Source organism: Podarcis raffonei, chromosome 9, assembly GCF_027172205.1.
Source record: "Podarcis raffonei isolate rPodRaf1 chromosome 9, rPodRaf1.pri, whole genome shotgun sequence".
NCBI lineage: Eukaryota > Metazoa > Chordata > Lepidosauria > Squamata > Lacertidae > Podarcis > Podarcis raffonei.
In genome coordinates this window covers 73294132-73316333 of record NC_070610.1, presented here as the reverse complement: position 1 = coordinate 73316333, position 22202 = coordinate 73294132, and the positions used below count along the sequence as shown (strand labels likewise).

The 22202-nt window shown below is 43.8% G+C and overlaps 1 protein-coding gene across 4 annotated transcripts in view; it reads left to right on the top strand.

The window, feature by feature from the left end:
• CTNNA2 (catenin alpha 2) overlaps positions 1–21861 on the top strand; it is a 544191-nt gene extending 522330 nt beyond the window's left edge. For 3 of the 4 annotated variants that reach the window (XM_053402026.1, XM_053402025.1, XM_053402028.1), the window contains 2 exons: positions 1434–1577; positions 20623–21861. In XM_053402026.1, coding sequence (XP_053258001.1) covers positions 1434–1577; positions 20623–20910 — 432 coding nt within the window. In that variant the 3' untranslated portion in view covers positions 20911–21861. The remainder of the gene's footprint in view (positions 1–1433; positions 1578–20622) is intronic. The other variant, XM_053402027.1, reaches the window with a different exon arrangement.
• The last annotated feature ends 341 nt before the right edge of the window (positions 21862–22202 follow it).

Genomic DNA, 22202 nt, shown 5'->3' with positions numbered 1-22202 from the left:
CTTCCTGTTTCATCCACGTTAGTTGCGAAACAGTCTTGCGACTGTCGGCCCAAACCCCTCCCTACCCTGGTAATGTCACAGTTATTTAGACACTGCGCTTAGATGCTACTCATAGCATAGATGGAGAAACTCGCTTCACGCATGTGTTCTAGTTTCTCTTGAAGGTTGTCAAAAACAAAATGTTTTCAAATCTCTCTTCTGTCTGTCAGGAACTGCATATTTCTTGGGGGAGATGCATTTTCCTTTTAGTAAGGTGTCACTGGGCCTAACTGCTAGACTGAAAAGAGTGATCACCTTTGTATCATTTTGCTGACACTTCCTGGACATTTCAAGTGTGCTTTGTAAATTCAGTGTCTACCATTCACTTACTCCCTCAGCACAGACTATCAGCATTCACACCTCAGTTTTAGAAAAACGCCTGGCAACCATGTTAGGGGAGGTTGTAAATAGCACAGGGAATAAAAATCTTCTGTCACTTGCAGTTAAAGTTCTGCAATGGAATATATGGCTCCTTTGGCCTGATCCTGCAGGTCTCTTCTTACCTTCCCAGGTATTAGAGAAGGCCACTTCATGCCCCTTATCCCTCACCTACAGAATGTATTCTGCTCTGATACACAGACATATAAGGCTCAGGAAAACCAGCCCATTCCTTATTTAAGTTCAGGATAGAAACCATGCCAATAAAAGACTTTTTAAAAAACAACAGCACCACCTTTCTAGTACAAAGTTAGCAAGAGATCATTGTGCCACAAGTGGTCTAGAAACCAGGCACATATGGCATTCCTAAATAGCAGGAGGGCCTGGCTATTCAATGTTATGCTGATTTAACTTTCTCCTTGTTAAACAGACCAAACCCAAGGCATGAAGGGTTTGCATACAGTGCAGCATTCTTCAACCTTGCGCCCCCAGATGTTGTTGGACTACAACTGCCATCATTCACAGGTCCAGCTTAACCAGTGGTCGGGGTCAGTGGGATTTGTAGTCCAATGACATTTAGGGACCCAGGATGTTGGAGAATCCTGCTACAGTATGTGCCAGAGGGACCCCATCTCCTGTGGCCTGAACAGTTGACAGCTGCTGTTCTGGGATGTTCTCTTGGCCAGCCACACAGAACCAGCCTTTAACTCAGCAGCCGGTTCGTCCCCAATCAGTTTTAGGCAAGGCCCTAGATCTCGCCCTGTCTGCAACCTGTACTGTTGTTTGGCTTTACCTGTGCTGAGGGAGCAAGTGAGAGGGATAACAGGGTTCCTCGTCGCCGAAGAGTCCTTGGCTACTTTGTCGAGCCTAGCTCTTTCAGCATACATCCCCCTCTCCCTCTCACATCCCCAGCCCCAGCCCCACTTCTCCCCCTCACCCCCCCACTCTGCAATAGGGCACAATATTTCTCTTGCTCTCTCTCTCACTCTCTCTTTTCTGTATCTCTCGGAAATCAGACTGGAGTTCAAAGCACTTTCACTACCTTTTATGAGGTAGAGTGTGATGTCATAGATGGGGGCAGGGCTAGTCAACTTTCTACCCACCTACCCACCTGTGCTGAGGGAGCTACGCTTGCAAACGGAGGCGGTGACTCTTCCATGGTGAGTAACCTCGTTTCTAATCTCTATTCTTTTCCATGTGAGCTTAAGTGGTTTTGATTGTGGGAGACGCCCCTTTAAGCGGGATTGATACAGTCACGTCACTTTCTGCGCTCAACAGGAACAGGAAGGAAGCTTTAGCCTGCTCATTTCCCAGTGTTCCCAACCTAAAAACTGCAAGAGGAAATAATGCAAAACTTAGCTAAGGGTGGCAGGATCTGTCAATTTTGGTTTTCTCTGTTTCTCATTTTTCCCATCTTAAATTCAGTTCTCCATATTTCTGCAGCAATTTGAGTTATTTTTTAAAAAATGCTCATGAGAATTCTTCAGCATTTTAGTGCAAATTTCTCTTGAAAAAATGCATATTTGTATGCAGTCTCGACTGCTGTACACATTCCTGCAAGCAATTTCCCTTAATTGAATGCATTTTTCCATGTTATGTTCACTAATACTGTCATTCTTATGCGCACTTTCCCTTAATATACACATTGTTTGGTTCTAGAACTGTGTAAGTGCAGATTTTGAAGAACAGTTGCATTTTGGTTTGTATGACGTGCGAATTTCATAAATTCCCCTCCCGTCTCTCATCTTGGCTATGGAAAAGCAAAGATTCTCTGCAAGTTTAATTCTTTGCCTTTCTGTGGGAGAGCACCAGAATTCTGTGCACTCGTTTTGCTGTTATTCACAGCCAATGGCTGAAGTACTGCTTATATCTGTTTGGTTGCCCTATGGCTAGATCCAGAAAGCAGCTTGCCCCAGAAACTATATGGAGAGGTGAGAAATTGTGAGGGACAGGAACAGAGCATACCTTTGCTGCCACAGCTGACCAGCTGACTGTACCTGATTGCAAGCCATCTCTAGGCATACAGTTGCCATCCAATTTTACTAAAGCAAAATTTTGGCACAGGTGCAGAGGGTGCTGCTTGAGCAGTTTTTAAGAGAGGTTTTGCTAAGACCTGAAATGTGTCATGGGTGTGATTGGGTCTGTCATCCTTAGGCCACGGGCAAGTTTCACCTAAAGATTCTTGCTCAGCCAAAACATTGGAAGAATTTTGAAGGAGGCAAAACACTTCAATAAGACCTGCAAACTTTCTCTATTTTTGTGTGTGTTCATCTGCAGATTCCTAGTATCCATGGTGATGATAGTGGACTGGGGTGGGCAAGGGGGTGAGACAACACCGCAGTCAATGAATTGGTCTGCGCCACCTCTGCCAGCTCATTTGGGTTGGCAGCAAGATGCGTAAAGCTGGCATTTGGTGGGTGTGCTGTGCACTGATTGAGAACCTTTGACGTGACATTTGAAACCCAACATATCCAGAAGCGCCTTGTTCGATTTGTAGTGGCACGCTCCTGTTGAAATTTATAGTTAATCACATTGTTCAAATGTGTTTTTATTAATAGGTATGATTAATTACCACAATTATGATGAAGATAACCAAAGATGTATTTACCTTTCCAGGAAAGAATGTATTTCTATTGCATTTAGACTGCACATGTAAGGACGTTGTGTGACCCCTTCACAGGGGTGCTGACCTCACACAATTCTTGCATGTGCTGAAATGTTCCTCTCATACCATTCCACAGAAGCCAGCTATGTCAGGCAACTGAGGGGTAAGAAGCTCCCATACTGAGTCAAGCTGTTGACCCATCTGGCTCAGTATGGACTACAGGCAGCAGCTCTCCAGATATCAGACAGGAGTCTCTGTGAGGGGATCATGGGTCTCCTCGCAACTCTCAGCACCCTTAAAAGAATGCAGTTCCCAAAATTCTTTGGGGGAACCATAACTGCTTACAGTGGCACTATGCTGCTTTAAATATATGGTGCAGCTGAGACTAGAGATTGGATAAGGCACCCACCCATCCCTAAATCTCCATAAATAGTCATTTATTTAGAAGCATTTGCACCCCACACACTAGGCAGGATTCTGGAGATGGCTTAAAATATATGTGGAAAACAGTAACATAGACAGTGATACAATAGACCCTGCAGCGGGGCAAAGGGATAGAGTTCTCCAGTGTTCCAGCAAACGCCATTCTGTAGCCAAATCTCCTGGTCTAGAGCTGACTGTTGAAGCAGCTAGATGTTATTCGCAGACAGGCCAGTCTTCCTGACTGAGTGGCTCCTGCTGATGACTCTCACAGCCCTGGCCCTGGTAACAGTCATAGGAGATGCTGGGGGAGCAAAGAGGTTGCAAACCTCCTCCCAGTTCTCCACATGTTGAACATAGATATGGGTCTTATTGAAGCCCAATCTTGAAACACCATCACATCTTCCTAGCAGCGTAGCCAATGTGGCATCTTCCAGATGTTGAACTAGAGTCCCCATCATATCTTATGGTTGGCCATACTGGCTGGGGCTGATGAGAGTTGGGAGTCCAACATCTGGACTGTGTTGGCTACGCTTTACAGGATCGCTGTACTTCTGATGACCGACTCCTAAATATATGACTCCGCTGGAAAGACCTGGTGTCTGAGAGGGATGAAATGTGGTTTGCATATGAACAGCAGTGGGTCATTGCAAAATCAGCTTCCAGCTTCCCATGTTGAGAGAAAACAGCTGTTCCATCTCTAGAAGTTAGCTCAATATTTGGTCACTTTGGGGGATCAACGGGGCTGAAAATGAAAATTAGGGATGGGATGTCCTTAAAAGAAAAGAATAAAAATCCAGAATCAATACATTATAAAGGTAATTGTGATTTTGATATATAACTGGTTTGGATCAATGAGTCTAAGCCTCCATCCTGCACTCTGTTAAGGCTGCCATTGTGGTTCTGGTTATCTAACCTTTTCAGCTTTTTGCTGCAGGCAAAAATCTTATTTCAAAATCTTGTTTTTGAACAACATGTGGTTTTTCTTCTTCTTTACGGGTCCTCCAGCTGCCACTTGACTCTTCTTTTTAACCCTCAGCATTTGAATAAAGAGAAGGGAGAAGAGATTTCTCTCTCTCCTCCTCTTCCCTCCCCCCCTTCTATACTCTTGTTCTGCCTCTTGGGTACCTATTAAAGCTGTCAAGATGTCAAAGCTCATGCGTGGAAAGGCCAGGAGATGTGTCATGTGAGAATGTCTGCCTGCAGGGTCTGTAAAGTCCCCCCCCCTCTTGGTTATTTAATTCTTTGTTGCCAGCTCTGCTTGGGGTCCAGTCTTAGGTTATCTGGGGAGGTGCTAAACAGCAGCTGTGCCTATTCTTCATATCGAAGCAGAAGGAGATAAGTCTATCTTCATGGGCTTTTTACTATCATGACTGATGAAAAATTAAGAAAATTAGAAGAAGCAATAAAAAGAGTCACATGGGACTGCTATCCTTTGAGTACCATCCTCAGAACCTGCTGCAGGCACCAGTCCTAACTAGGTTATCACTCTTTTATTCTACTTTATATTCAGTATCAATGGTTAGTAGGAATGCTCAAATCTTTCAATTTTGGTTTCTCTCAGTTACCTCTTTTCAGTTCCAAGTTCAGTTCTCCACTAAATTCAACGTTTTATTCCAAATTTCTCCTAACACACATATTTTGGTGCACAGTCTTCCCTAACAGATACATTTTTGCAAATCCATTTCTCCCAGCATAATATATTAATATAGTGTAATCTCAATATAATGCACACTGTGATGTATGTTATTTTCATTAACACACTTTATCCATGTTTGTGCATTTTTGTACACATTGCTTGGCAAGAAAGCTGCATTGCAAAATTCAGAGAAGTGCAAATTTCAAAGGATGGGTGTGTTTCAGTTTGCATGTTGTTGCATGTGGTTTCTGAAAGTGCAAATGAAACAGATCAGCCTTTAAATTTGAACTGAATCTAACTTCTCTGCCCTCTCTAATGGTCAGACACTTACACTTCTCTAATGAGCTGTCTCAGTACAAAAAGCCAAGAAAACTGTCATTGACGACGCTGCTTCCAGAGAACTTCCAATGGCTATTAGTGACCATGGATACCAGATATTACCCATAGCCATTAATTTGATCATTAGTTTTTCTAGAAAGTGGATTGTATTCGGGGGGGGGCGTGTGATCATTCCATTGGACCTTCTGAAAGGCAAATTTTAAAACCCAGCCAGATGGGCAGGGTATAAATAATAAAATTATTATTATTATAGATTATGGAAGTGGCAGATTCACAAGTGTTTGGTTAGCAAAAAGGAAGAACCTCTGGGTTCTCAGGGGTTCATAAGAACCTACAAAGTAGGGCTACTTACACTTTCTCCTATTTAAGATGGATTAGACCAGGTGTGGCTAACCTTAACTCTCCAGTTGCTGCTGCATGGCAGCTCCCATTAGTCCCAGCCAGTATGGTCATTGGTCAACGATAACAGGAACTGGCCAATGTTTAGCCACCCAGCTGGAGATAGTCTGTAGTTGCCCCTTCTCTTCAGTTTTGCGTCTACCTGATGTATTCTCAGGAACATTTAGGATTCCAGTGACGTCTGAAGCTTTCGAAGGGTGAGCTAGCCTGGGGTATGTGTTTAAGCAATTGTACTCTTTGTTTGTTTGTTTGTTTGTTTGTTTGTTTATGAGGTTTATTGTCTGCCCTTCACCATAAAGACCCAGGGAGGTTTACAACAGTACAGTATAAAATTATAAAAGCAGATAAAACCTTTACACATACAAATCAAGTAAAAGCATCCAGAATGGAACAGAACAGAAAATCAACAAAAGAGCTGCGGACCCACAAAATAAAATATTTTAACTGTCAAAGGCCAGGGTAAAGCATATGGCAGGGACTATACAATGAAGGTGCCAGATACTCTATGGTTAGGGAATTCCACAACATAGGGGCTGCTACAAGGAAAGTCCTCTCCTGGGCTGCTATTCCTCACATGCCTGAGGCTAGTGGAACTGCCAAGAGAGTACTTTCTGCAGATTTTGACACCCAAATTCAGTGGGGATGGAGACAGCATTTCATATAGGCTGCCTAAGTCATATAGGGCTTTCAGCACCAACAGGAGGACCTTGGAATGCAGGTGCTGAGTGCACATAGACCTGACAATAATCCACCAAATGCTTACTCTGTTGGACTATATTTATACTATTGGGGACCACTCTGAGCAAAGATTTTGGGTACCACAGCTAATGGAACCCGATGATAGAACCAGCTGGCATTGAGCGGATCAAATGATAACAACCTGGTTTTTTTGTGGGGGAGTAGGTGGGATGCACACTTAGACTTCAATATGTTTAGTAGCAAGTCAGTAGTTGAAATTCATCCCCAGTCTACTTATTTTGTTGATCTCGTTTAATGTATAGTACAAGCACTATAAGCGCATTGAGCTGAACAGTTTGTTCCAAAGAGGTGCTTTGAACTACTTAATCTCTACTCCAAGCATCTTGGTTTTCAGAAGCAAAAGTTACATTGCAACATATTTTGATACATCAAAGTGGGAAGTGCAGCTGTTGCCTTACATTAGAATACATTGTTGTGTGTTTCTGCCACTTTTCATAACAAAAGAATGTCGATTGGAGGAAGTAATGGAAAAAGTGGAAGTACTGGGAGCCTTGGGAGGAAATGATCTTGGGTTTCATGATACAAAGGCAAGGGAAGACTGAGTGTAGTCAAACATGCCCTTTGGGCTTTAAGAATGCCAACATCAAAAAGCTGAAGGAACTGCTGGATCAGGTCCCATGGTCGGAAATACTAAAAGAGGAGTCTAAGATGGATGGGAGCTTCTTAAAGATGAAATATTGCAGGCACAGATGCAGACAATTCCAACGAGAAAGAAAAGCGGGAGGCATCAAATGAAACTGCTGTGGTTGCATAAGAAGCTTACAGATAATTTGAGATTTAAGAAATATAAGAAATGAAAGAAAGGAGAAATATAAAAAAGTATATACAAGTAGCCAACAGTTGTGGGGTGAATGTGAGGGGGCTAAAGCTCAGAATGAGCCCAGACTTGCAAGAGAAGCTTAAAAAAGTGCTCACGGATGGTTCTTCATCATCCTGGAAAAAAGTGATAAGTGGGACACCATTGGTGTTGTCCTGTGCCCATTTTTGTGTCCAGTTTTAAGCATCACAATATAAGAAGGGCATTGACAAGCTGAAGTGTGTGCAGAAGTGGGCAATCCAAACAATCAAGGGTCTGGAAGCCAAGCCCTACGAGAAGTAGTTGAGGGAGTTGGGTATGTTTAGCCTGGAAAAGCAGAGATTGAGAGAAGATATGAGAGCCATCTTCAAATATCTCAATGGATATCACATGGAAGATGGAGCAAGCTTGTTTTCCCTGCTCTGGAAGGTAGGACTTGAACCAACGACTTCATGTTACAAGAAAGGAGATTCTGACAGTAAGAACTGTTTGTGACAGTGGAACAGACTCCCTTGGGAGATGGTGGACTCGCCTTCCTTGGAGGTTTTTAAGCAAAGGTTGGATGCCTACCTGCCATGTATGATTCAGTTGAGATACCTGCATTGCAGAGGTTTGGAGATCCCACCCAACTCTGCAATTCTATGATTCTGTGAGTAAATCCATACATCTCCATACAAAGTGAAAGTAACCACAGAATCCCTTATGCTTCCTCCTTTCCAGGACCCTTCATTTCAATGCTTCAGCTTGAGTAGATTGCATTATGCACAACGGCTATGATTAGACATGGATTTAGCATTTCCTTTCCTCTTACTTCTACTTGGAAAGAAGGAGTCTCTAGATGTTCGATCTTTGGAAGATCTGGCCATTGTGCAGTGTGGTCTCTTGTCAGGATGATAACATGCAATAATGAAACTTTCAGGGAACTCATCTTGTAAACATCCCCTTTAAAAGCATTTCCTTGTACCAGCTCCAAATTTCCTCTGCTGAGGCTTGAACCCATTGCTCTTGACATTTCCATCATAGGCTTTGGCCAGTCATCAATCACTCTAAAACAACATTTAAAAAGTGCACATTACATTCTCCTTTTGTTAGTCTGTAGACGTCATCAGGCTTGCACCTGGAGCAGGAATTGTAAAAGCCTTGGGTTTCATATTCCTTCATCTCTTCTAAAATGCAACTTCTGCAGCCCCTCCCCCCAATGGTAAAGCATACACTCTGATAAATGTGTATCTCCTTGCTTTGGGCACAGGTTTTGTGGAATATTTTTTGTGGCAGATTTTGGGGAGTGGGTGGTGCTGTGGTCTAAACCACGGAGCCTCTTGGCTTGCTGATCGGAAGGTCGGCGGTTCGAATCTGCACAATGGGGTGAGCTCCTGTTGTTTTGTCCCAGCTCTTGCCAACCTAGCAGTTTGAAAGCACGCCAGTGCAAGTAGATAAATAGGTACCGCTGTGGTGGGAAGGTAAAAGGTGCTTCCATGCGCTCTGGCACTTGTCACAGTGTCCCATTGCACCAGAAGCAATTTAGTCATGCTGGCCACATGACCCAGAAAGCTGTCTGTGGACAAACGCTGGCTTCCTTGGCCTGAAAAGCAAGATGAGCGTCGCAACCCCATAGTCGCCTTTGACTGGACTTAACCGTCCAGGGGTCCTTTACCTTTTGTGGAATTTCTGTATCAGATGAGATGGAAATACAGGGGAACAGTTTTTGCGGTTTTGACAAAAAAAAAATGTCGCTCACTTCCTCGATCCCTGAAAACGAGTCACAAGCTAGGGAAAGGAATTTTAAAGTTATGTCTCTCATGTAGTTAACACTGTCTAAAATAATATTGCCTTCCTTCTTCCACACTTGCAGCTTTCTTGCTGACTTTCAAAAGCAGGAACTATTTTATTTTTGACAACTGGCCATCTTCTGGAATCCTTCCCACTGAATACAAAGCAAAGGGACCAGCAATTGTCAGGATCCTTTCGCCTTGCAGAGTTTGTGACAGATGCAGGGAGGAAAAGGCAGGATTTAAGTGTTTCTACCAGGCTGGGAGGCAGCCAGTCATAGCAGTCCAGTACTCACGGACAGATCGGCTCCCCTGTTTACAAGCCATCAACTGTCTGCGCACCACTCCCTGCTCAATCTCGCTGGAAAACATCAGGTCCATGGCGCGAAAAAACTTCCTCGTGTCCTTCAGGATTTCATTATTCCCTGCCATCAGGGGTCTAACCCAGTCTCTCGCCCCCCCTTCGAGATGGCCAACCACAAACGCCACTCGCGATTCCTCGTCGGGAAAGTCGTCAAACTGCAGATTGAGAGCATACTGCATCTCTGTCCTAAAGGCTTGATAGTTCCTGGGGTCCCCCCCAAACTTCTGCACCAATCCTGGCATCTTTCTTGCTAGTGGGGCGCCTTTTGCCTTTTCTGCATCCTGCGCCCTCCTCTCCTCTAGCCTCGCCGTTTGCAGCGCTAGCTGGACCTCCAACACCCGGTACCTTTCTTCAAGGCTTGGACCCTCTCCAGCTCCTCCCGCTCCTCCGGTTCCGGCTGGGTTGCTCATGATGCCTTTCTGCACAAGCTGCTTTCAGGGACTGTCTGATTGCTGTGATGGGATGATGAGCTGCTTGTGCGTGAAATTCCTAGTCCCTCAGAGTTTGGCTAAGTCCACAAACCTCTGTCTGTGACGGAGCTCCTTAAGCATGGCTCCGTCAGTCGCTTGTAGAATCAGACAGTGGGCGTTTACGGAACTTCTTCCAGCATAAAAGTTCCTTAACGGAAACGCGTCTTCTGGACTCTCGGCGTGACAGTTTCCGGCGAGGAGTGGGTGTCCCTATGGGAGGTCCTGAAACCTCCCCACTGTTTTCGCTGGAAGTGTCTCTGAGCCATCCCTCCGACTCACTTTCCCTTGGAGCTCCTCCTCTCCCCCTGCTGGTTCCTTCCTCAGCTGATAAGTCTCTCTCAGCCTCTGCGAGCCCTTTCACCTCCTGTTTCTCCGATGGCAGTTCCCTGACACTTGCCATAGGAATAGTTGGGCCGGATTGCTGCATCTTTGCTCACATTGCACATTTCCTCTCAAAGTGTTAGGGTGTTTGCTCTTACTGCAGCATATTCAGGGAATAAAAGCCGACCTGGGATATAGGCCAGTTATGTATTAGTGACATTATGAGGTTGCCAGTTACACCTGGAGTCTGATTACTACAAATGGATTACTTCTAATGCACATGTATCCATTTTTTTATTTTTAACCCAGAATGGTGGCACATTCCATCTCTAGGCCCTTTGGCGCAACAAAACCGCAGAATGCAGCACCCAGGAAGGACACAGGAAGACTCATCAACCTGTGTCACAGACAGCTGATGAAAACTGGTTGAGCTTCATGGAGAGCCATGTGACTGATAGGGGTGGGAGGTATATCAATAAATCATCTGGAAGCGATTTGAAGTTCAGAATGCGATAGCGGTTTCAGAATGGCAATATATCGCCAGAGGGAGCTTTAAAACAGAGCATTCATGCCCAGCCACCAGGAAGGGCAATCACTGGGAAGGACATGCCGGAGCGTTCACTGGGAACTGGTGCAAGGGGCTATTGCTGCTCCTGCCCACTCCCTTCCTCGCTGGGAAGGACATGACAGAGCGATAGCTGAGTGCGCCAGGGCAGACAGCTCAGCCAGGAGATCATTCCTCCTGCCTACTCCCTCCCTCCACAGCCCAGGACCTTGACATCATGATATTGTATATCAGTATATTGTGATGGTTGGCTTGTGATATATTGTGATATCGCCCAGTCCTCGTGACTGATGGGATTGCCACAGTACAGTATGCCTTCTCCCTGTTCAGATGCTACAAACCAGCTTGTTCTGAGTCTGGTGGCATCAGAAGCGATCTGGTGGCATATATTCTGAATCTATCTATCATCTAATATATTTATTAAGTTTCCATTTTGTACTATTAAAATACATTCATATTTTTCACATTGTTTGTTCAAATATCCTGTTGACCTCCCTCTCTCCCATCTCATGGTTACCTTAATACTTTTTTATATCGTAGCATTATATACTTCTTCCTTTTTACATTTATGTCCTTTCCATTGTCAAAAATTTTAACCAGTATGTATAAAGATCTGAATCTGAAATTTAGCATAGTGTGAAAGTGTGTCTGGGTGTGTGAGAGAGAGAGCGCTCTGTGAGAATTCCAAACTATTGAAGCAAATGGGTTGTGTTGAGGGGCCACTCCAGTTTCACGCTGCACTAACTGGACTCAAGGTCAGTCTACACATGCACCTGAATTAGATGATAAAACATTAACGTAGTAGAATGTACTGCACCTTTCTGATGCAGTCCCCACAGACAAACTCCCTTCAGAAAGAATATTAACAATCAGGGAGAAAGCTCTGGTGGTTTTCTAGCTACAGGGATTTACTTATTATTTTTTAAGACAGGAGAGATGCCTGTGTAGACCTAGCTTTTGAGCAACCTCGGGAATGGTGCATAATTACCTTGTGGGTTTCTCCTGTTCAAATAAGCCACAGTTCAGGTGAAATCCTCCTGCCAGGTGGAGCAAATTCTTGCAAGGTTGCCATGATAGATCAGGTAAAAACACAAACAGTTTGGGTTGAGAGCTTTCTGGTAGAATATTTGGGATTTCGGGGTTATGGGACCAGATCTGCCTGCTTTGTGCTGGATTCTGTAGCCTTGTTGGGAGCCACCCAGAGTGGTGGGGTATAAATAAATTATTATTATTATTATTATTATTATTATTATTATTATTATTATTATTATTTCTGTTTCACCAAGCAGGGCAGGCTCCAGGTTTCGTGGGTGTGTGTGTCTTGGGCCAGCTGTCGAAATCCCTTGTGCTGGCTGTTGGGCATTCTGCATGCAAGACGTCCCAGAAGATATGCAAAAATCTTTCTTGTAGATCTGTTGTTGAGAGGGATCCATAAACATTGCCTATATAATGCAGGAAATAAGGCTAGAAGGGCAGCTAAGCATTGCCTCCAAAGTGCTTGTGTGACTCCAGAGGAAAAGGCAAAAGGATTGTAAGCAAGCAGGGGGCAGGCTCTCCTTATTCCTGTGTTTCAGAGTGAGAGAGAAGAAAAGGGGTTCATATGCTCAGCTGCAGGCAGTTCCCCCCTGCTCTTCTTTTGCACATCTGCTGTGAGAGGAGAGGGGGCTGTCAGGCTGCAACCCTCGCAGGGTGGAGACTGCTCTGCAGCAGAAGGAAAACAAGGAAGCTAGTGCCTGTTGCTGCTGTGCAAATCACCCAGAAGAAGCCTGCACACCCAATGCACCCTCCCCCAGAAGCTGCTAGTGGGGTCAACTGTAACCAGTGAGGGACCCCTGGGTGTTAGCAGACCTTGCAGCTTGGGTGAATTAGATTGGAATAGTCACTTACAGTTTCTGGAGTTTAAAGGTTTTATTCATGCAGGAACTATTTACAAGATAAATGAAGATGAGAGAGAGAAAATAACAAATATTATCTCAACAAGTTGTAAGAGAACAGCCAACAAAAGGGCTCAGCTTTAAGTGAGGCAGTTAATTTAGATGCAGAGGCTACAAGCCAGTGGCGGCTAGATTATTAGATAAAACAGTGCAATATTCTCTTCTAAAACTCAAGTGGGTGCCATATGCTACAGTGAATATCCCTGAAAGAGGCATGCAACCCTTTGTTGCAGGCCCTATTTGTACACTATATATTTCTTTGTATGATATCCACTAGCCTCTCCCAATCTGATACACTCCAGAAATCTTGCACTACAACTGGCACTGATTGGAGTTTTAATAAAAAATATCTGGAAAGCACCAGCTTGGGAAAGGCAGATGGACACATTCATTACATTCATTTCACTTTACTGGTACCTGCTCCCATCTTCCAGGATGAGGTGGAATGGGATTTTTAAAATGCAAGTTCCCAAAGGAGAGGTCGCATCTGATTCAAGTTCAAGTTCTTCCCCTACCACAATGGCAGCTACCCCCAATCTATATTCCCCAAGCTCTAAGGCTGCATTCTTTCATTTCAGCCTAGTTTGGAAAGTAAGGATATTTTAATGCCATTATTTAGGGTAGTTCAAACCGCCTTGTTTTAAGTGAGCAGATTTATGTATCAACCAGTCTGATTTAAAATTAATATAATTAGAATTAGCTGTTAGGAACAATTATTATATATTGCAGACTTAGGTGGAACAATATCTATTACTTCTTCAAGGACTCTTTCTTCAGTTAGATCATTCACGGGACTGAACTGGAATTTTAAGGCATATTTAATTATCTTTTATGATTGCATTTGTGCCTCGTTTCCCCCCTCCCCAGTTATCATAAATTAAATATCTACTTATATTAAAAAGAGAGTTTCATGCATGCAAAATGAGATGCAATTTCATTTTTTAATTTTATTGTTTAAAAATTACGTTGGCTAAAGCAATTAAATCATTCTGTTGAAGAAATGTATCTTTTTGAATGCAAATGTGCGTACGATATGTGCTTGCTCAGGAACACCCTGTATATTTTGGGATTGTCTTTGATATTTGTCATTTATTTAGTTCCCTTGCACAGTGAAGCTGACAGCCAAGCCGTTTTAAGACATCAATCTATGCTTTCAGAGTCACAAGTATTTCTGGTGCACAGCTGTCTACAGCTTTTGCAATGTCTGTTGGATGTTATCTGGAGAAAGATAGCATTTGTAGGCCACATTAAAATTCAGAATTTGTTAAATATACAAGTAATTTTGTTTGGGGGTCCCAGTGGTTTTCTTACTAATAATTGAAAAAATGCAAATGAGTGCAACTAATCAGTGGATTGGCCAGCAGTACTACCCAGCTATCTGCCGTAATGAATTAAAAATGCATCACGTCCAGATAAGTAAATTACTTTAAATGGGATGAGGTGGAAAAAATGAAGGAATGGAGAAAATAGATTCTTCCTCCCCACCCTTTCTAAACTTAAAACATGCCTTTGAGTCATGGCTACATACCAAGAGGAGTGATTTTATTATGCTTCCTTGCAAAACGCTCTAGTAATTTGATTTTACCAATATAAGTTTCTCTTCTAGTACACTGTTAATGACTCAGACTTGGTTTAAACTTACATTGAGATGAGATGAGAATTAACTGGTAGAACCCTTAAGTGCCAGAAAAGCCTGTAGCACATTTTTGTGTTTTTATTTTTTCTACATGGAAGAATTTTTTAAAATCGCAGTAAGGAACAGGCTGAATATCACCCTGATGTGCTAGTTTTCATACTTGCAGGGGTTTTTGGGGGGTGGGGGTTAAATGTAGAGCACTTAAATGAGACACTCCCTGCCAGGTGGTGGCATAGTTCAGTCAACTATTTCAGGATCAATTCATTCTACAGCATGGGTGGATTCAGTCAGAAAGAGGGATGGATGCAAATGAATCCCCCAGTTTGAATTTCACCTCTGACAATGAATTCTGGAGGGGGCCTTAGGTAAGCCATTGTTAACTCTGCCTGAGCACCTGAACTGCAGCATGGGAAGAATAAATACCAGCCTGTCTTATATAAGGCACTTTAGGTTGTTCAAAAAGCTGCATTTCATTTGCTGTAAGCTGTGATTCTCAATCCTAGACATGGCTGCAGGTTTGATTGTCGCAGGGATCTCTTATGTGGCCTACGGACGGTGTCTATAGTCTGCTTCAGGAATTGTGTATAACGGACTGCACAGCCATGCCTTTGATTCTATTTTATGACTCCTTCCAGATTTCCCTTGCTCTGGTATAGAACATCTTTAGGATAGTGGGGATGTTTGGAATTTCAAGAAAGTTCCATGGGCGCCCATCACAAAATGGCTGCCATGCTGGGCACTACGGAGCACACCATGGCTTCCGCATCTAAAAGAGACAGGACCCCAAAATACTTTTTGGAATTATCAGGAGAGAGTAGGAGTGGTGTTCAGCTATCATTCCCCACGAACACGAGGTTTAGTACTAGCTCCAGAGCCTTTCCCCTCTCTCTTACCCCTGGGTAACCTGTGTGCCATCCACAGATCTGCTTCTGAGGGCTGCAGAGGGGAACCCAAAATAGATTTAGGGTGTGTGGATAGAGGAGATATGGTGCTCATTCCATTGTGCAAGAAGAAACCTTTGTGCTGATAAACGTTCACCTTCACACCATGTTGAATACAACCTAAGATCTCTCACTTGAGAGACTCTCTGTTCCTTCCTGGGTCTGTTGGTAGCTGTTTGCATATAACATAATCTCCTTTTCAAATGCAAGCCATTGTTTCTTTGCTATTATAGCTGTCATAACAATGTAACAAAACTCTTTATTCCTTGTTGCCGTCTGCAGCTTCCCACACCCGCACTTGCCCAGGAGTTGCGACGCTCGCTCATGTAAATGCAGGGCCTCTTCCTCTGCTGCAAGCTCCAGTCACGTTCACACTCCCAGTAGTTAGTGCAGTGCATAAAATCAAATCCCTTAAAAGGTCTAAAGAGCAATACACGTGCACAACAAAAAGGGGTGTGCTACTGGGGCTAATTCAGAAGTTTCAGGCGTGTTGGCCCCACACCAGCGTTGCAATGTTGCACAAAACCTGCTGAAATTTTGCGAGTCTCATCCGAACCTTTTAGAAACCTTTTTTTTCATATTAGAAGTGTTTCCCCAAGTCTAGCTCAGTACTGTTCACACTGACTGGTAGCAGCTCTCCAACATTTCATGCAGGGGATAAGTGAAGCTGCTATTAGCCCCAAGTTGTGGGGCCACCCCTTACTGGAGCTCAGCAGTTCTGGGTCTGTTTGGCAGCTGGATGTAAGGTTACTGCCTGGGAACCACATGTTTTTTGCCTTTGGTTCCATGATGAAGGAAAGGCAGGATAGAAAATGTAAGTCCAGGGAATAGTAATGATGGCTGCCCAATTCCATTTGGTACACCAGCTGAGACCCTAGCTGCCCATGCGCTGTCTTGCCAGTGCTGCATGCCCTGGTTATCTCACGCTTGGACTACTGCAATGCGCTCTATGTGAGGCTACCTTTGAAGGTGACTCGAAAACTACAACTATTCCAGAATGAGGCAGCCAGACTAGTGACTGGAAGTGCCTGTCGGGACCCCTAAAGTATCTGTACTGGCTCCCATTATGTTTCCAAGCACAATTCAAATGTTGGTGCTGACCTTTAAAGCCCTAAACGGTCTCAGCCCTGTATACCTGAAGGAGCATCTCCACCCCCATCATCCAGCCCGGACCCTGAGGTCCAGCTCCGAGGGCCTTCTGGTGGTTCCCTCACTGCGAGAAGTGAGTTTATTGGGAACCAGGCACAGGGCCTTCTTGGCAGTGGCTCCTGCCTTGTGGAATGCCCTCCCATCAGATGTCAAGGAAATAAACAACTATATGACTTTTAGAAGACATCTGAAGGCTTCAGGGAAGTCTTAAAAGTTTAATGTTTCACTGTGTTTGATGTTTCAGTTTGTTGGAAGCTGTCCAGAGTGGCTGGGGCAACACAGCCAGATGGGTGGGGTATAAAAAATAATTATTATTATTCTCATCATCATCAGAGGCACCATGCACCTGAATATTAGCCATAGGGGAACAACATCAGGAAACGGCCTGCTTGTAGTCTTCATAGAAGCATCTGATTGGGCATTGTGGGAAACAGGACACGAGATCAAATATGCCATTAGCCTGACCCAGCAAGGCTGTGTGAAGCGGGATCACCGCCTGTGCATTCCATGTGGGTCCTTATCTCACATTGCCCAAACACATCAATTACTATACTACATGGGCTGTTAGCAGTGGCGTAGCGTGGGGGGTGCAGGGGGGGCCGGCCGCACCGGGCACAACATCTGGGGGTTAGGGTTAGGGGGCACAAATCCACGGGTTAGGGGGCACAAATTACTTGCCTTGCCCCGGGTGCTGACAACCCACGCTACGCCACTGGCTGTTAGTCATGCTGGCCACATGACCCAGAAAGCTATCTGCGGACAAATGCCAGCTCCCTCAGCCTGAAGTGAGTGGAGCGCCACATCCCATAGTCAAGTTTGACTGGACGTAACCATCCAGGGGTCCTTTACCCTTTCTTACCTTCATACAGATTCCCATTTCAAGGCGAGAGGTTTTCATGGAAGATCCTTAGCATATGCATATTGCCTTTGTTCAGTCTAGGCTTTTCATGGCCCACCCTTACAGGGTTTCTTCTGCATCAGCCCTCTTTGACCCCTGTTATCCCCTCCACAAGGCAAAATTTCTTTAGCAGGAGGGCTAGGTAGAGTCAGGGATGGGGCGAGGGCTCCCAGTTTGACGCATGCCCAGCTTGAAGCCCCATTCAAGGCCTCCTATCATGTCTGTTGCTTTCTTTTTCTTTTTCAATTAATATACCATCATTTTGGGACCACTCCTTGCTTGGCTGTCAAGTCAAGCCAGTTGCCTTCAGCAAATGTACCAGGCCTCAGAAGAATGTTTAAAGGTACAAGTCTCGCTGCCCGTCTGCTCTCTCTCTCTGCTCTGACACCCAGCGCTTGTTGCGAACGAGCCATTCAACAGCCTGCAATGTTTGATGGCAGATCTCAGTGGTAATTTAAAATATCCTAATTTAATAGCGTATGATCGGCTATTTGCCAACAAACACGCAAGTTGCGTCGTAAATCACACCGCGGAATGGTACAAGACCATTATACCGGGCGATATATCACGGCTCTCTGTTGAGTTGGCATGTTGTTGCCATTATAATGTTACTATCCATCTTAAAACTTGTTTTTCTTTCCGAAAGGGAAAGATGGAAAATAAGCGTCTGTTTGTGTGGGAAGGGGGGGAAATGTTCTTGAATCTGGAGATTAAAAATTAATTACCAATCTGAGGGATGCATGACGATGAATCATTTTAACCAATTAATTTAAAGTCCTCATAATTGTTGGTACTGTAGGTAGGTTAGTTTTTCTCTCTTTCTCTGCCCCCCTCAATATATCTATATAGCTGTGAGGAACTCTGGAACTATATGGACTTTAAAAAAAAAGTTATTATAGCTTGGCAGCAGGACTTTACAGCAGGAATGTGGTAACCCAAAGTCCAGGGGCCACATGAAACCCTCCAGACCTATGTAAATGGCCCTCAGGACTCTGCCCAGGCACTGAGCCATTCCTTGAGCCAGCCCAACTTTACACCCTCCCTGAAGTTTTTTGACTGCCTGGCAGTGGCATATCGTGTGGTGCCAGTGCCTGGGGCGACATGGAGGGGATAGGGTGGGAGGGAGGGAAATGAACAGAGTGCGCATGCGCATTCAACTGCCTAATGGCATCTGTGTCACCCAGGAGATTGCAGCTGCAGAGATAAGAAAATAAAGAGTTGTTCCGTTGTCTGGTGAGGTCACTTCCTGGAGAGGCCGTTTTCAATAGAGCCCAGCAACAAAAGTGTGCAGCTGTACTGAGGCAGCACTGGGTGTTGAAATTTTGCACCCCTAGCAAGCATCCCTGCTGTACCCCCCACACTACAGCACTGCTGCCTGAGATGTGTGCTTCAACTCTGAGAATGCCTCTTGCTTCCCTGTTTGTTAAGAATGCTGAGACTTGTTTGGAGATCCCTGTTCCCCTCACACAGCTACAGGTTTTCAGAGTGGTTAAACAATTTGTCTTCCCAGGGAACTCTAGGAATTGTAGCTTTGTGGGGGAAATAGGGGCCTCCCCACTGCTCTCAGCAGCCTTAACGTAACTACAATGCCCAAGAGTCTTTGGGGGAAGAGGCCATGACCGTTCAGAGTAAAATGATACTGTATTCAGTGCATGGGGCTTTTGGCAGTTCTGCTCACCCTCATGATGTGCAGGAGGGAGCAGCAAATTATTTGGTCTGTGAACGGAACTGACGATCATGTGGCAAAGTCAAGAATCTAAAGATATGGGGAACCAGAGCTAACTGCTATTGCCACCTCTAGTTTGGTCAGAGGTACCTCAAGACCTTCCATGTGCATATTTACTAAGTTTGCATCCTGCATAAGTGTGCAGTTATGTTGTGACTTGAACCTCCTGTTTCAATTGCTGTTTTAACTGCTGCAAGTGCTTTACTGCATATTTTTAATGTGGGTGTTTATTTTTTGATAAATTGCATACTGCATATCTTAATTATGTGTGATTATATTTTTTTCACGACTGGTTTTATACCTGGAACCTGCTTAGAAGCTATCTTGGCAATTCAGTGGTATATAAATGTAATCCTCATAATCTCAACTGGGTGGGATATTTTCTGGTTTTAATGCAAATATGTGCAGGGGGATGTCAATAAGTCATTTTGTGAATTTCTTTTAATTGCCCCCCACCCCAAAAAAGAGTGACTAATAAATTTAGTAAAATAAAATCCCCATCAACTTGGGGGTGCAGCCCCTTCAAACATTTTTTTTGGGGGGGGGGCAAAAGAACCTCGTCACCCAGGAGTTGACGCCTATGCTGCTTACTGCTGAATCCAAACAAATGTCAATTAGGTTTTCTGTAGATTGACATTTGTTCCAATTCAGCAATAGAATAATAAAATCACAGCGTTGGAAGGGAGCCTGAGAATATTCAGCTGTCCCTTATGGGGTCAAACCAACTGAGCAGTGGGTTTTGCTGGGGAAAGTAGCAGGTCAAAATTAAAACCTCTTGGAACAATGACTACAAATCATGGGACAAATCACAACCACATCCTATCAGCCAGTGATTTCAGGGTTGCTGGGAACAATACCTTTCAACTATCAAAAGACTGAGTAGACAGGAATGTTTTTAAATTCCTCCTGAAAGTCCATAATGAGGGAGACAGACACATCTCACTAGTGGGCCATCTTCTGAGAAATGTTGTTACGTGCATTTGCCAGAATTGTGTCTGACTGTTCTAATATTACACATTTTAGCCATAAATGTTGTGAGTCAGGAATAGCATCTTAATATTCCAGGTTAATAACAGTCTGGGCATTGCATCAGCGCGTGGTTTCCTTTTTGCTTTAGAGCAAGCAAGATCAGGTTTTTGGTGGGCACATGCAAAACTCTTCTTTACTGATCCAATTAACCTGGGAGAACTTCCACTCTCTTGCTCTGCATTGAAAATCACTAATGTATAATGAAATCATCAATCCATTGGCAATGGTGCATAAAAACGTTGGGAAACATCCATTATTCACGCTGTGCGAAGGCAGCTCCATGTGTATGGCAGAATGGCATATATCAGTCTGTATGTCTTTTGTACAGAGGTTGTTTATGCACAATACCCTCTTCAACAAGACAACCAGCTCTGCTCCGTGAGCATTACGTTCCTCCAACCCAGGCTGGCAATAACCCTCCTATTGCTTCCTTTCCTTTTCCCTAGCTTGACAGTGCCACCTCCCTCATCCAAGCAGCTAAAAACCTGATGAATGCCGTGGTCCTTACTGTGAAAGCTTCCTACGTGGCTTCGACCAAATATCAGAAGGTCTACGGCACGGCCGCCGTCAACTCGCCTGTCGTGTCTTGGAAGATGAAGGCGCCGGAAAAGAAACCTCTAGTCAAGAGAGAAAAGCCGGAGGAATATCAGACGAGAGTGAGGAGAGGTTCTCAGAAGAAACACATTTCTCCGGTACAGGCTCTAAGTGAATTTAAAGCGATGGATTCCTTCTAATTCACTAGGCTTCAACCTTCGAGGGGTTTTCTATTTCCTTCCTTGTTTCTTTTTGTATGCGTACCTGCCGACTTGTATTCATCTGGCATGGGGGAGAAAAGAATAATGAAGCAGTTTCAATGTGCATGCAGCCCAAGACTCTATTAAAGTCATTAAACAGTCCGCAGTTTCCCTTTCCAAAAGACACATGGCAATTCTTAAGTTAAATGGAGGTCCATCATGCTGACCTTTGTATTTTCCCCAAGAGCATAAAATAATGATAATGATAATAATCAGCTCCCCTCCCCAAAAAAATTGTATTGTAAGAACCGTGGTGGGGGAATGGGAGACAGTCAACTCTGAAGGGTGGAAAGCAAATCCTTAATGCATGCAAGAAACATTAGGTTGGCAGGTATATTTATAGGTGGGATTCCTGGAAATGGTAGACCATAAAACCTGTATTGCTTTTGTTACAGTGTAATCATGTAACTAGCCAATATGCTTGGATGTGTGGCCCGGGTAATGAGACAATTTTAACTTTGAGTCATCTTCATTATGATATGTGGATTTTTAACCAAGATGATTAAAAAAAAATAACAATTCCTTTAACTCGCATTTTCTTTCCTTTTTTGTTTCTAGTAGTGTTAATGATGATTCTGTTTCAACGATGATGACTTGAACAAAGTTTTTTTCTTTTTTAATTGTTTTCTTTTTGACAACTGGATTCTTCTTTTCTGGTGGAGTATGAAGCACAACTTGGTGGTTGACATTGCCTTTTGTATTATTATAATTATATTATTATTATTAATATTATTATTATTAGAAATAGAAGAACCGGTGATGGAATGTGTAGAGACATGGAAACTGACACTTGTGAGAATTAGAGGCAAATGTGTAGGTGTAGCTTTGGATTACAAGGTATCTGATATACCGTCGTAACCGCTAACTCAATAAACTTATTTAACCTTGGAATTTGAAGTACGGCTCATAATGTTCAACTTTTCTGTTGTTTAACTTTAAAATATCCTCTCATCCCAACCCTGTTCTCTGATATCGCGCTTAAATTTGGCAGCTGGGCTGTCAAATTATTTTATATTGACATGTCAGTTGTAGTCTTGGAAGACAAGAAGGAAATTGCTCCCTCTCCTCCTCCTTACGCTCTTGCCTAACATCTTGGCTCTCCCATCTGAGTGTGAAAATCTGTGCCAATACAGTGAACAAGATCTCAGTTCTATGCAAATGTGCTTGTGCAATGCCCATGCAGAACTAGGAGTCACAGAAGTTGGCATTTGTACTTTTCAAGGCTAAGGAAT